Source organism: Sinohyriopsis cumingii, chromosome 10 (genome assembly GCF_028554795.1).
Source record: "Sinohyriopsis cumingii isolate HCF-2022 chromosome 10, ASM2855479v2, whole genome shotgun sequence".
NCBI lineage: Eukaryota > Metazoa > Mollusca > Bivalvia > Unionida > Unionidae > Sinohyriopsis > Sinohyriopsis cumingii.
Genome location: NC_142970.1, coordinates 121,169,567 through 121,185,174, shown reverse-complemented (window position 1 = coordinate 121,185,174; position 15,608 = coordinate 121,169,567). Strand labels below are relative to the sequence as shown.

Below are 15,608 nucleotides of genomic sequence, written 5' to 3'. Positions count from 1 at the left end.
ACATACCTATTAAAAAGTAGCTTAGTATTAAATTCTATAACAATAATGAAAATTGTGTTTATAAATTATTTAATTAAACAGGCCTACACCTACACACATCACTGTTTTATGCATACTTCAATCATAACGATGTTATTTCAGATTGAATTTAAATTTAATTTTATTTAAATATTTTAAAATGTTAGTGTTGATAGTAAAGTTATAAATGTGTTGTTGATGTCAATAAAGAAAAATAAAATATGTTACTTGCCTTGATGAGGTGTTTGGTACATGGAGATGACATTACTGGCCACAGCTGCCACGTACAGAATCCCACTGTCCCAGAAAATGACCCAGAGACCACGTGGTATCCCCTCCGTATGAATGGCCACTAACTGACATGTCTCTGTCAGATGATGAATGGAGTCTGAATTCCCATCACACACAAATAAATGTCCATCATCATCTACAGTTATTCCAAGTGGCCATTTCAGTCCCTTGTATTTGTATGGCGGTTGACTTGGATTCTGTAAATTAAATCCATACACACCTCTTTCATCAGGGGAGTAAGCATTACACGAAATATACACCATGTTTCCTTTTGTCGTCAACCAACTCATCCCCCCTCCACAGACTTTGTGTAAATTGTCATGTTGTCCATCTTGCAAAGACACAATGGTCCAACATGTCGTCCTGTCTTTCCAACCACTGACAACAACTTTGTCCCTGAATGGAGCTACACCATGACAGTATTCAAATGATGGTCGTAAATGAAATGTTTTACCCTTAGAAATGAGACCGGAGTCCTGTACCGACATGAGTGTTATTATACCGTCACTCATAGCCACACATAAGTCCGTGTCATTCACACGACACACGCAATGGGGACTTGACTCCAGTCTGTCGGATGAAGAGAGCAACATGCCGTCATGGCGTCTGTACACATGGACTTTCCAAGACTCCCCGTCTGTGATGACCAGCTTGTCTCCGACCACAACGACACCAGTAGGGTCGAGGTCGTCTGTAAATAAAAATGATATAAACATCAATAATGACATGAATAATTATATTAAAATAAAATATAACTTATAGACATAAACATAGATTGAATTTATGACTTTAAATAATAGTCAACTGTCATAATTAATCACCAACACCACAATCATCTGTAAGAGTGAGATATTCCACGCATTGTCGTCTGTCGCCATCAGCATATTAGCCGACACAGCAATTCATCTTTGACAATGATGGATTTTGGGGTGGGGGTGATTATGAAATAAAATTGATTTAAAATAAATCAACAGGTATAATACCATCTTAGTCGTTTTGTTGTTGTTATTTTTATTACAAGTAATTAATATGGAAAAAATACTATATGATGGTCGTAGTTGTGTGATTGCATTATTATTATTATTATTGAGGGATTAAACAGCAGACATCACATGGAACCAGTAAGTACACTATTATAGTTCTGTACAGTATTTTAGTACCTTTCGTTTACTTTGATATTAGTACTAATTAAAACAATACTGTACAGAGTCATGAATCATTTTAGTGTGATAACTACTTCCATGTGGAAACTTGTTTTTCCTGTCATTTTCAATTGATAAACAAAATTAAAACTTGGGTCATTAATACACCTATAGATAGGTGTAGATTGTGTTAACTCTATCGTTATTATTATTATTATTATTTCAAGAGGGATCTTGGACCAGACGTCACATGAAACCAGTAAGCACACTATTCTACTTCTGTACAGTATTTTAGTAACTTTAGAATGTCAGATCTACCGTACATTTATTTGGACATATGTAATGTATTCATTTAAAAAATACTGTACAGAGTCACGAGTCAGTATCGTGTGATCACTGGTTCTATGTGGAAACGGTTGTTGTCCCCCTATCAATTCTAACTATTAGTACACTATACAAATAAACTTTGGGTCATTGATATTCCTAGTGATAAGCGTAAATTGCTAACAAAATTAAAGTTCTTACCCGTAATATTGGGGTGGGGTTAGAGCGTAGAGGTGATTTTTAAATAAAAATTTTAAGAAAGTTCAAAATAAGTCAAGTCCTATATAGATATACACATTTGCTACGTACGAAATACATTTATATATGACTGAAAATGACTACGGGGTTTTCGATTTCTGGCCATAAATTGGAACCAGCTGAGATGATAGATTAATATTCATACGCTACATAGGATAATTATTATTGTTTATAATTTTATAATTTTTCTCAACTAGACCTAATATCATGGATACAATAGTCATAGTTGTTTTGGGGGTAGGGGTATCTCAAACCAGGCAATATTATTTTAAGCTCTTTGAGTGTCAGTTTTTTTTTGCCCCCCCCCCCCAATAAATAAATACGAATGGTGCTTTATTATCCTTCAAATAAAATTACCCTTGACTACTTTTAAATTAAACATCACACTACTGTAGAGGAGGAGCAATTTTTATACTGCACAATTTATTGCATTAAAAAATAAGAAAAATGTAAAATTAGCTGACTGCTGCAAAAGTTATTTAGAAATAAAAGCGCTGGGCATACAAAATAAACGAGGGTTCTATAAAACAAGAATGATATATATATAACAGAAATAAACCTTACTGTAAAGATTAAAGATACACTAATTGATCATTCATCTAAAACGTCCCTGTCATTCTCAACATTTCAACGCACCCTAAATATACTGTTACCCTGAATATTTCAGTGAAAATCCCAGTTGGTAGATTCTGTGAATTTCTTCCCTCTCCACTGTGTCGTCTGCTGCTCTCAGTGTCTTACCTCCCTTGCGTTATGACGTAGACACTGGCAGAAGGCTGGTGATCAAATTCCACCAGACAAAATTATACAATGTGATAACGACATCACACTAAGTATGACGTCACACAGCGTGTTTGAGTCTGGTGATTAATATTTCTACACCATTGATTTTCATGGATCATGAGCGGGATTACATCAACTTGTCTGTATGCAAATGCGTGGAGCTGATGTATTGAGGTTTAGATTACACAGGAATAAAAACAACCTTACGGTAGCGACATATTATAAAATGAATTTAAAGCGTGAGGAAATTGCATGATTTCTTGTATCAAACAAACTCTGCCTGATACATCAGTACAAAAAAAAAAAATATGTAAAAGCGAAGACATTAAACATTACAGGAAAATGAGTATGTGTATTCTAAAGTTCTTATTTAATGCAAATCAGGTTTATTTACAGTATGGGGAAAAAATCGTCAGCTTATAACTGAATTGTTTTAGGTATGATATTGCAATACTATAATTTCCTATTTTCACATTATATTTAAGTGTGTTTATGGTTGTGTTTTTTTTTTTAAATCTTATAAAAGCAATATTTCCTGATTTCTAATTCAATTAAAATTCAACCAATTTCATTTAAATCGATTCTGCTACGATCGAGCCTCCCAAGCCGTAACGCTAAATCATACGTGAAAATAAGTGGAGAGAAAACATACTGACCTGGATTACGTACTTGAATCTGAACATACACCAAGTAACCTACAAGAACTTCGGTCCTTATAACCGTATGTGTGGAAATTTTCTACTGTTATGAACGGTGACAAAGATACAATGTTGCAATAACCTACTGAGACCAGATGGCTGTACCGTAAATTCCTTGGCTAGGTGACACACGTATACGCTAATTTAGTTGATGCTTTTTTTTAAAGTTTGCCTCTTAAACCTTATATGGTTCTAATGCAAATCATTTTATGTTAAAATTTCCTAAGTCATCTCCGTCTACTGTATCGCTCCCTGCTTGTTTGTTGATCAGCCTTACGACATTTTTACCCACCCACCCGCTAATTCGACTCTCTCTTTCTCTCTCTCGCCGTAGATCTATGGTGGTTAAGCTAAGAGACTAATCGACCAACAGAGACATTAACAATAAAGCCAATCGTATCATCAGTAGCTTCCCAACCCCCTCCCATTGTCCAGAGCCCAATTTGGGGGCAAGCGACACGGGCAAATAATGTGGCGTCACAATTTTCAATGATAAATAAGGGATTTAAGTAACTAAATTCGTGAATACGTATCACAGCTGATTTTCTATCTGCAGATGTTTGCTTCTGGCATATGTCGATGTATCTGGACCTATGACGGTACAACTGACTCTCTCGACCGCTCCGGTGGCCTAGTGGTTAGAGCGTCCGCTTCGGATGCGGGAGGTCGTGGGTTCGATCCCCGGCCGAGTCATACCAGAGACTTAAAAAATAGTACTAACAGCTGCCTCGCTTGGCGTTCAGCATTAAGAGATTAGTGTTAGGACTGGTCGGCCTGGTGTCAGGATAATGTGACTGGGTGGGACATCATGCTACATGTCTGCGGCATGATGCCCCAGTGCTAGACATCACTATAAACTGACACATTGCAGACATCGTAGCGATATGACTGAAAAATTGTTAAAGCTACGTTAAAAATAAAAATCACATCACATCACTGACTCTTTCTCTCTCTCTCTCTCTCTCTCAGACACACACACACACGCACACACATAAACACACACACGTCAAAAAAATGTAATGTTGGTAGCGACGGTAAAAAGAGCAAGCCTCGTTTCCTTCAGGTGATAAATTTATGCACATCGTGTATATACTGCAGGGATAAAATTCTAATTCGGTTTATTTTTGGCGGATGAAAGATTTCAGCAGTAGTGTACCTGTTATATACGTACAAGACAAGCAGATTTTTGTTTTGTGGGGCATGAAACAACAATAACAGCAACTATAAAGGAAAACTAAAATAAACTGAAAGGGAAAAAAACAAAAACAAGAGAGAACTGAATTCGGTATAGTCTTCCATGGATCGCTTTGCCAACAAAGTAAAACCAAACCGATAAATTCTGAGCGTGTACGGTAAATTTTGAGTTCTTAGCAAAATATTGTTACTTCCCGACTTCATTACATTGATATTTTAACATTTCCTCTTAAAGATGCAATCTTTTGACGAAAAGTGTATTTAAGAAAAATGGTTCAATTCATCCTAATAAAATTTACATTTTTTTCACGAATAACCTACGCACGTGTATGCAAGTTTGTCACATAAATAATCTGAAAAAGACATGTTATTCTTTTAAAATTTTTCTTTTTGAAATTACTGAAATGTTTTAGCGTGGTATTCCTCGTTTTCAGATTAGATTTAAATCGTACATAACATTCCCTGATTTCTAATTTAATTAAAAATGTTAACCAATTACACTGAAATCGATTCTGCTGGCCCTCCTACTCTTACGCCATAAAGCTAAATCATATGTGAAAAAATGAGGAGAGAGAGAAGAGAGATGACGATGACGATGATATTCTTTTACTCCTTAATTTTCTGAAGATTTTAAGACAAAGTATAGAAATGCAATGAAATACATAGAATCACAAAAATAGTGGATTCGTTACTTGTGAAGTCCTCTGAACTATTTCCCATAGCAAACGAATAAATAAATTAATATCATTACTAAACTATATAATATTTGAAAATGTATCAACACAACAAAAATAGTTTCCTAATCGCTTTGCAATCCAGTACAAGTATTTCTTTCCTTATATTCTGTGTGAGTTCTCTATTGAATCGAATATATAATATCCTTTATCTTAATGAAATACTTGGTAGATAGTCTGATCATATTTATCCGTGCCTCAACAAAGATACAATGTTGTAATAACCTACCGTAATGTTTTTTGCTTCTTAAACGTTATAAAGTACTAATGCAGATCACTGTGTACATTAAAATGTCTGTAGGTCTGTCCGTCTCTTTGTATCGCTAACTTCTCTTTTGTCGATCAGTCTGTACGCCAGTTTTACCCCAGCCAATGCCTCTCTCTCTTTCTCTCTTTATGCATGGCTGTTAAACATACGTGAAAACATGTGGAGAGAGAGAGAGAGAGAGAGAACACGCTGATATGGATTACAACCTTGAATTTGAACTTGTACCAAGTAACCTACACGAACCTCTGTCGTCATAACGTACGGGATTTTACTACTGCGTTCAACGATAACAAAGATACAACGTTGCAATAATCTACAGAGACCAGATGGCTGTACCGTAATGTTTTTTGCTTCTTAAACGTTATAAAGTACTAATGCAGATCTCTGTGTATATTAAAATGTCTGTAGGTCTGTCCGTCTCTTTGTATCGCTAACTTCTGCACAACGCCTGGCTAACAGGCGAAGAAGCAATCAACCGTCGTATGATCAGGATAGTGCCTAAATGCCCTTTATGTAAAACAGCAAACTCCACCAAACTACATACGATTGCCCAATGTGATAAAACTAAACACAATAGGATAAAGTTAATAATGGAAATATGCAAAACATATAAGTAAAACAAAAATAGCATTTTATTCATAGATGTAGACTACGAAAATAAAATCGTTCGAAAAATTATAGACTATATAGTAACTAAGATGATATCCTGTGGAAAGGTGATAAATATTTTTAAATAAGATACGTGGTACAAATAAGAATATTAACCACAATACGAACTCAATACGTCTTAGGACGAACAGATATTTACCGTCAGGCTGATATAACGCAATTTATGTTGGAACTGGGGAAGAGAGGAGGAGGGAGGAATCGGTATTACAGACCGAAGGGTCAAGTAACGCAATTGCGAGCCATTGCCAAACCCATAGCGGAATTTCTCACCCCAGAACAGCCATATTTCAAAGAAAATTTCAAATTATATTTCAAATAATTCAAAAAACCCATATTTTATTTTTTTAAAAGGGAAAGGGAAGAAAAGAAAAAAAGAATTTTTTGTTACAATTTTTTAAAAAAATTCTCTGAAAGAAAATTCTAAAGACATAGTAAGGGACACAGGAAAACTATATGGGGGAAGTAAAAGGCGGTGACATCATGGGGCTAAATCACATGGCGCTACGCGAAGTGGACAGGCACGTCCGGTACGTCCATCTGTCCATACATTCGCACTGAATATTTCTAGATTGATCCTATCCGTCCTGTACTTCGATCTGTCCAAACATTCGTACTGAATATATATTGATTGATCATACCCCTCCTGTACGTCGATCTGTCCATACATTCGTACTAAATATATCTTGATTGATCATACCCTTCCTGTACGTCGATCTGTCCATACATTCGTACTAAATATATCTTGATTGATCATACCCTTCCTGTACGTCGATCTGTCCATACATTCGTACTAAATATATCTTGATTGATCATACCCCTCCTGTACGTCGATCTGTCCATACGTTCGTACTAAACATATCTTGATTGATCATACCCTTTATGTACGTCGATCTGTCCATACATTCGTACTAAATATATATAGATTGATCCTATTCGTCCTTACTTCGATCTGTCCATACATTCGCATTGAATATATCTTGATTGATGATACCCCTCCTGTACGTCGATCTGTCCATACGTTCGTACTAAATATATCTTGATTGATCATACCCTTTATGTACGTCCATATATCCATACATTCGTACTGAATATATCTTGATTGATCATATCCGTCCTGTAGGTCGATCTGTGCGTACATTCGTACTGAATATATCTAGATTGACCATATCCGTCCTGTACGTCGATCTGTCCATACATTCGTACTGAATATATCTAGAATGATCCTATCCGTCATGTACTTCGATCTGTCCATACATTCGTACTAAATATAGATTGATTGATCATACCCTTCCTGTACGTCCATTTGCCCATGCATTCGTATTGAATATATCTAGATTGATCCTGTTCGTCCTTACTTCGATCTGTCCATACATTCGTACTGAATATATCTCGATTCATCATACCCGTCCTGTTCGTCGATCTGTCCATACAGTCGTATTGAATATATCTAGATTGATCTTATTCGTCCTGTACGTCGATCTGTCCATACATTCGTACTGAAATTATCTGGATTGATCATAACCGTCCTGTACGTCGATCTGTCAATACATTCGTACCGAATATATCTGGATTGATCCTAGCCTTCATGTACGTCGATCTGTTCATACATTCGTATTGAATATATCTCGATTGATCCTTTTCGTCCTGTACGTCGATCTGTCCATACATTCGTATTGAATATATCTTGATTGATCATATCCGTCCTGTACCTCGATCTGTCCATACATTCGTACTGAATATATCTAGATTGATCCTATTCGTCCTTACTTTGATCTGTCCATACATTCGCATTGAATATATCTTGATTGATGATACCCCTCATGTACGTCGATCTGTCCATACATTCGTACTAAATATATCTTGATTGATCATACCCTTTATGTACGTCCATATATCCATACATTCGTACTGAATATATCTCGATTGATCATATCCGTCCTGTACCTCGATCTGTCCATACATTCGTACTGAATATATCTAGATTGATCATATCCGTCCTTACTTCGATCTGTCCATACATTCGTATTGAATATATCTTGATTGATCATGCCCGTCCTGTACGTCGATCTGTCCATACATTCGTATTGAATATATCTTGATTGATCATACCCGTCCTGTACGTCGATCTGTCCATACATTCGTAGGGCCAATCCGGGCTTGTCTGCAACATTGAGAAAACGGGGAGGAGTGTCACTGAACACAGATGCATTAACTTGGTAAGCTTGTACCTGTTCACATATACATTAAGTTGGGTAGTCTTGTACCTGTTCACAGATACATTAAGTTGGTAAGTTTGTACCTGAACACAGATACATTCAGTTGGTAAGCTTGTACCTGAACACAGATAGATTCAAGCTGATGTGCTTGTACCTGAACACAGATACATTAAGTTGGTAAGCTTGTATCTGTTCACATATACATTAAGTTGGGTAGTCTTGTACCTATTCACAGATACATTCAAGTTGGTAAGCTTGTACCTGAACACAGATACATTAAGTTGGTAGTCTTGTACCTGAACACAGATACATTAAACTGGGTAGTCTTGTACCTGAACACAGATACATTAAGTTGGGTAGTCTTGTACAGCACAGATACATTAAATACATTAAATTTGGTAGTCTTATACCTGCGCATAAATATGATTCATACTAAATATTTCACACTATCAAACAAATTTAATTTTCTTAAAATCGTTTGTAAATTATTTCAAAGAAATTGAAAATTAAATTCATAACCTTTAATAAATTTAGATTTTTTGGATGATTTAAACGTTTTGCTGAAGTTTAAAGAAAGGAAAATCAAAAGGAAATGTTGCTTTAGCACACAATAGGTAATACATGACGGCCCAGTAAAAACTTACGTATCAAGGGAGCTACAGGCAAGCTTTCTCGCGTACCCACAAAGTGACATTGGACAACCCATACAATAAGACTTTTGATGACAAATATTGATAAAGGTGAGCACTTCTGATCACTCCCCACCTGAGGCACCAAAAGAAAGGTAGATTTGTGTTTGTTAATGTTGTTATGTTGTTATGGGGTTTAACGCCATTTTGCAGCACAAGATAGGCTATACATGCCGGCCAGTATTAATAGTGGAGGAAGAACCGGGGAAAACCCCGGAAAGAACCACCGACCCACGAGAAGCTACCGGCAAGCTTTCTCACATATCAACATTGGCCGAGCCCGAGACTCGAACCCACGCAGACAGAGGTGAGATGACAGTGATTCGTGACGGAGAGCGCTTGAGACCACTCGCCCACTGTCTGTATACCTAAATGGTTGTCCTTGATCTTTCTTTAAAAAGGTACATGATCTGATGATAATGATCCGTATGCGCATGTCTCAGAGAGAGAGAGAGAGAGAGAGAGAGAGAGACACGTTGAAGACGATCCCCAAACTACAGAAATGTATCCAGATCACTTCCACAATATACAATGTAACATTTTCCCAAGGTTGGCAAGTGATAAGTGGATGTCAAGCTCGTGAATACCCATACACCCTCCTCTCACCCCACAACAGCCATATTTCAAAGAAAATTTCAAATTATATTTCAAATATTTTTAATTTTATATATAGGCGATGACATCATGGGGCTAAGTCACATAGCGCTACGCAAAGTGGACAGGCCCATGAAAGAGTCTTTAAAAACACCCCGTGTAGATGATAGACAAAACAGACAGAAATACATACTGTATAACACTTAGTTTAAAACCCTACTAACTTCTTCTATATCTTAAAAGCCATACAGATGCCGCACTGTATGGTTGACCACTACACAATAATGTAGTCTAATAAACAATTTTGGATCTTTCAATAAAGAATAATTAGATAAACTAAATAAAGGAGGCCTAACTCGACCCAGGAGAAACACATAGAGAATAAAGAAGTGTGAACCTTGGATAGAGCGTGACCTACCTATCAACATCTTTAAAAACTATTACCAGGAATGACACATACTATCACTCGAATAATACAATAGGAATTTTTTTAAAAACAAAATCTAAATCGTACACCGTTCCATAGGCAAAATTCGAAAACCCTGAAACAAATTAAAAGATAAAATATAACATATTATAACGGATCTTAAACCCAAATTAGGAAGAAATACAACTGGGAAAGATATTTGATCTATACTTGCTGTCTCAAACATACAGAAAATATAGCATACACACAACATAGCACCACTACATATAGTAAACACTGAGACCTAGGCGTCCTATAGCAAAGGTCACAAAAATTTCAAGGAAAGGAACTTCGAGCAAGGTAAGGGAAATCAGGCTCGGATGAACAACCCTTCAGATAACACTAAGGAAACATAAATACCCCATCAAAAATTCTAAAAACTAAATTTTTGATATAAAATTTTGTATTAAGTAAAACATACAACACATCTGATGGGGAAATACACAAAGATATAATACTTTTATTTTTTGGAAATGGGGGCATTTGTCCGGTGCCCCCCCCCCCCACCCAAGTGAATGGATGAGGGTTTGCGGGAAAATAATAATGACAGGGAGATAATTATGAAGTAACTTGTCAATAAATTGGAATCCTGAGGAGAGGAGGAGCAAAACGGGGATGGGAAGGAGAGCTTCGGTGGCAACCCACTATGGGTGTGTTACTGTCAGTGCGCAGGCCAGAGCCTCCAACTCATCCCCCGACCCAGACATGAGTCCCACCAAACCTTAGGATCCAATTCCAAATTTTAAAATTTCAACTGTTTTTAAATCCTAAATTTAATATAAATTAAATAGGAACCCCGAAACCAAATATAAATTACATAAAATTTCATTGGTAAAATTTGTTCATAATCCGGAAAAATTTGAAAATTTCAAAAATTGTGTATAAAGTTTAACCGAGTTCAAAGTTTTTTGAAACTTTAAATTTTCTTTATTAAAATTTTTCTCAAAAATTAAACCTATAAAGATAATTTTAAAAATTTACTAAATTACAACAAGGTTTATATAGGAATCCTAACTTACTGTAGCTTTGAAATACCATTTGAACTTTCTAAAGGATCCTAAGACGCTACACATTGGAAAATTCCAAAATATTATTACCTGAAATAGTTAACTACAGGGAATCCACAGGGAATCTATATGGGGAAAGTACAAAGCAATGACATCACGGGCCTATGTCACAGGGCGCTACGCGAAGTGGACAGGCCTTTGAAAGAGTCTTGGAAAAACACAAATACAAATACAACAGTACAACCCCACTGCTTCTCCAAACATGCAGCTCCCGCACTGTATGGTTGACCAACCTACAATTTTGTAGTGATTAAACAATTTTTGGAATTTTCTAAAGAAATAGTTTAAATAATCAAAGGAGGCCTAACTATTCGGGAGAAATACAAGGAACAAAGAAGTGTGGACCTTGAATCGAGCACAGCCTACATGTTTCCTTCTTTAGCACGTATTGACTGGAACGGCACATATTACCACTCGAATAAAAGAATATATTTTTTTTTCATAACCTAATATATCACACCGTTCCGATCGCCAAAATTATAAATTGAAAATAAATTAAATGAAAATAACAAAAAATAGATTGTAATGGATTTTAAATCCAAATAATTGAAATATGACAACTGGGAGAAAAAAACAACTTTATTTATACTTGCTGTCTCAACCATACAGAAAATATAGCATCCACACAATATAGTACCAATACACACAGCAAACAGTGAGACTTAGGAGACCTCTATGAAAGGTCACAAAAATTGCAAGGGAAGGGACGTCGAGCAAGGTGAATAAAACCAGGCTCGGACGAACAATCCTTTAGATAACACAAGGGAAAAATAAATACCCCATCAAAAACTAAAATTAAAAAGTTTTGATACAAAATTCTTTCTAAATAGAACATACAAAACATCTGAGGGAAAACATACAAACTTAAAATACTTTTCATATTTTATTTTTTTAACGGGGGGGGGGGGCATCTGTCTGGTGCCCCTCCCCCCCAAAAAATCATAAAAATAAATAAATAATCGAAACCACTTGTGATATCGTCGGCAATGGCATTTTCAAAGCAAACTGTGATTTCATATATGGATACGTGTAGCCAAGGAAAAGACTAACAACTCAACATTGGAGTATGTAGAACGGTAAACACTACTTTAAAACAAAACATTGGAAATATAAAACTACAAAGAAATCTTACAAAGTGAACTCAGCACGAGATCAAATTGAGGCAGCTAGGAGAGAACTGAAGAACTTAGGAAATTTTTCCAAATCAAGAGAATTGAAACTAGTGAGGGAAGTTTTATTGAATGCGCTTACAAGGATGGAACACAAGAGATAGAATACCGGGAACAGCAGCGGTGATGGTTGCATTGAAAGTACAGAACCCATATTATACTAAAAACTTGTACTCAGTTAACCCTAATGTGTATAAAGGATATATAATCAGACCCAGAGGAAAACAACCAATTCTACCTTATGGAGAGACGAGCATAGGGAAAGAGAAAGTTATAGTCATAAAAAGACACCCATATTAAGGAAAGTCAAGAAACAAACTGGAGAACTATACCGGTCAGACATTTCACTAGAAATCCCACTAGAGGATGTAGCAGCACAATTTGAAGAAAAAAATTCAACATCAAGTGATTTCATCCAGACTGGCAACTATCCCCTTAACAACAATTTACAATGGGATGCTATCCCCATGACAACAATTTACAATTGAATGCTCTCCCCCTAACAACAATTTATAATGGGATGCAAATACTAGAAATCAAGAAAAACAAATTGAACGACATAAAGAGAGCATTTTTTATATTTGGATTTTTAGCTAAATCATGGTACAGAGGGTGTATCTACGACAGAAAATGTAACATGTGTGGAAATACAACACATACACCCTTCAAATGTCCAACACATCAGGCAATACAATCAGAGACTGGAGACCCCCAAATCACGAAGCGGTAACAGCAATAACAAAACAACAACAACAAAGTCAGAAAAACCAGCAACTAGAAGTTAATCAAAGCACTAACCAACAAGCAAAAGAAGTGAGACAACAACAACAACAACAACAACAACAAACAAGACCAAATCAACTACCACAGCACAAAGCAATGCAGGAGCAGGAAGTTAAATTAACAAATTCGAAAAGTTCCACAACAGTACAATCAATTATGACCGGAAAACAAAACGCTGATCCACAACAAAAAATGTGAGACACCAACAACAGGGAAAGAAGCAAGAAATGCAAGAACAGGAAAAACAATGCCCAAAAGCACAACCAAGAGTACACAAACAGCAAGAAAAAGAGAAGCAAGGGACAAAAAGCAAGAACAAAAACAAGAGAAGGCAACATTAATAAAATTGAAAACCCCGACAACAGCACAATCACCAATGACGGATAAAGATAGAGATAGAAGTAGAAGAAAGGAAGAAAAAGAATAAAAAAACTAAGAGGAAGAAGAATCCCGAATGGCAGACGAATACTTATTTATTCAAGATGACGAATGCCTAGGAGACAAAATTGATTCCGATTATATATACAAAAATCAAATTTTTTATTAAAAAAATATATATAAAATTTGTTTTATACACAAAACAAAATTACAACCAAATTTTAAGATAAAGCAATATTTAAAAAAAAATAATAAATTACAAATGAAAGAATTTTTTTATGCAAATAAAATACAAATCTATCTTTAAAACTATAGCACACACAGTTTATAATATTACGGGAGGAGGGTTTCTTAAAATGGTCTGGAAAGATTAAACGGAGAGTTCCCCTCCATAAAAATAAAACTATAAACGACTCATTATATAAAATTAAAATGTCTGAAAGTCTCTTCGTCTCTCATTACGCACACCTTGTTTGTTAGTCAACCAGTATGCCAGTTGTACCCAAGTTAATTCTCTCTCTCTCGCGCGCGCGCGCGCAGAGAATGATCGACCTATAGAGATAAGTTATGATCAATAGTCCCTCTTCCCCCTCCCTATATTTTATTTTTGGCCCAATTTAAGGGCAAGCGACTTAAGAGACTCCTGAGGCGTCGAACTTGCAATAACTAATGAGCGCAGCTAACTGTTTTTCAGTGTCATGTGACGATGCATCTGGACCTATGATGGTTAAACTGACCGATAAATCACACGCACACGCACATACAAACACACACACACACACACACACACACACACACACACGTGCACACTGTTCATATTTTAAGTGTTAGGCAAAGATGCGCAATATTTACGCTAAAAATGATCATATTTTATTACGATTTTGACAATATTAGCTGCAAACATATTCATGAGTAAAGACAACCTGTTCACATAAGGTGACTTTCGTGAAGAATATACTTTTTCGTGAAAATATCTACATTTTCATGCAAGTCTCTTGTTGACGAAAATTCACAGTTTCATTGACATGAATGATCATTAATAAGAATATACTCCTTTATAAGTCACATCGTACATACAAATTAATAGAATGAAAAATGGGGCTAAGAAAAAGAATTGATTTTGTCCTTTTACTTTTAGTCTTAAATAGTCGTGGTACTTAAACATCGGAAGTCAACAAAATTCCACGATGGTCACGTGTCTTTTAAAATATGCAATAGTCTTCGGCTGAGTTCAAACCAAAATCTCCTAACAAAATGTTTTAAAAATGACACATTAAGTTTTAAATATAAATTTTGCATTTAAGTATTTTCTTGCAGATAAAATCTGGACACTCAAAAAAATGATTTTGCCGAAATGAGATCGCACTGGCTTGTGGAAGAGGCATCTATGAAACTGGGACTGCATGACTCAAGATTATGCGTGGCCAGTCCGAAGTAGCAAATGCAAACCCTGGTTGACGTTGAGGTGGGGTTGGGGTGGGATAATTATTAGTTCTCTTGCTTCTACCCATGTCAAAATAATAGCATGTACATAATATGTACAAATGAAGCTAAAGGTAAAATACTGAAGTTATCCAACTACGTAAGCCCTCGTTATATAAAGTACCATTTACCATGTTCATAATATGTACAAATAAAGCTAAAGGGAAAATACTGAAGTTATCAAACTACGTCAGCCCTCGTTATATGAAGTACCATTTACTATGTTCATAATATGTACAAATAAAGCTAAAGGGAAAATACTGAAGTTATCAAACTACGTCAGCCCTCGTTATATGAAGCACCATTTAGTATGTACAGAATATCCGCATGTAAAGCCAATCCAGAAATTATAAATTCGACTAATAAAATAATTGTATATCACAAT

General features: G+C 35.8%; 1 protein-coding gene across 6 annotated transcripts in view; it reads right to left on the bottom strand.

Moving 5' to 3' along the window:
- LOC149791115 (uncharacterized) overlaps nt 1–15,608 on the bottom strand; it is a 125,165-nt gene that overhangs the window by 106,339 nt on the left and 3,218 nt on the right. For 4 of the 6 annotated variants that reach the window (XM_089973025.1, XM_089973026.1, XM_089973031.1 and 1 more), the window contains exon 3: nt 251–1,000. In XM_089973025.1, the coding sequence (XP_089829151.1) occupies nt 251–1,000 (750 nt within the window). Of the gene's footprint in view, nt 1–250; nt 1,001–2,669; nt 2,815–15,608 lie in introns of those variants that run through there. The other 2 variants (XM_089973027.1, XM_089973029.1) reach the window with 2 other exon arrangements.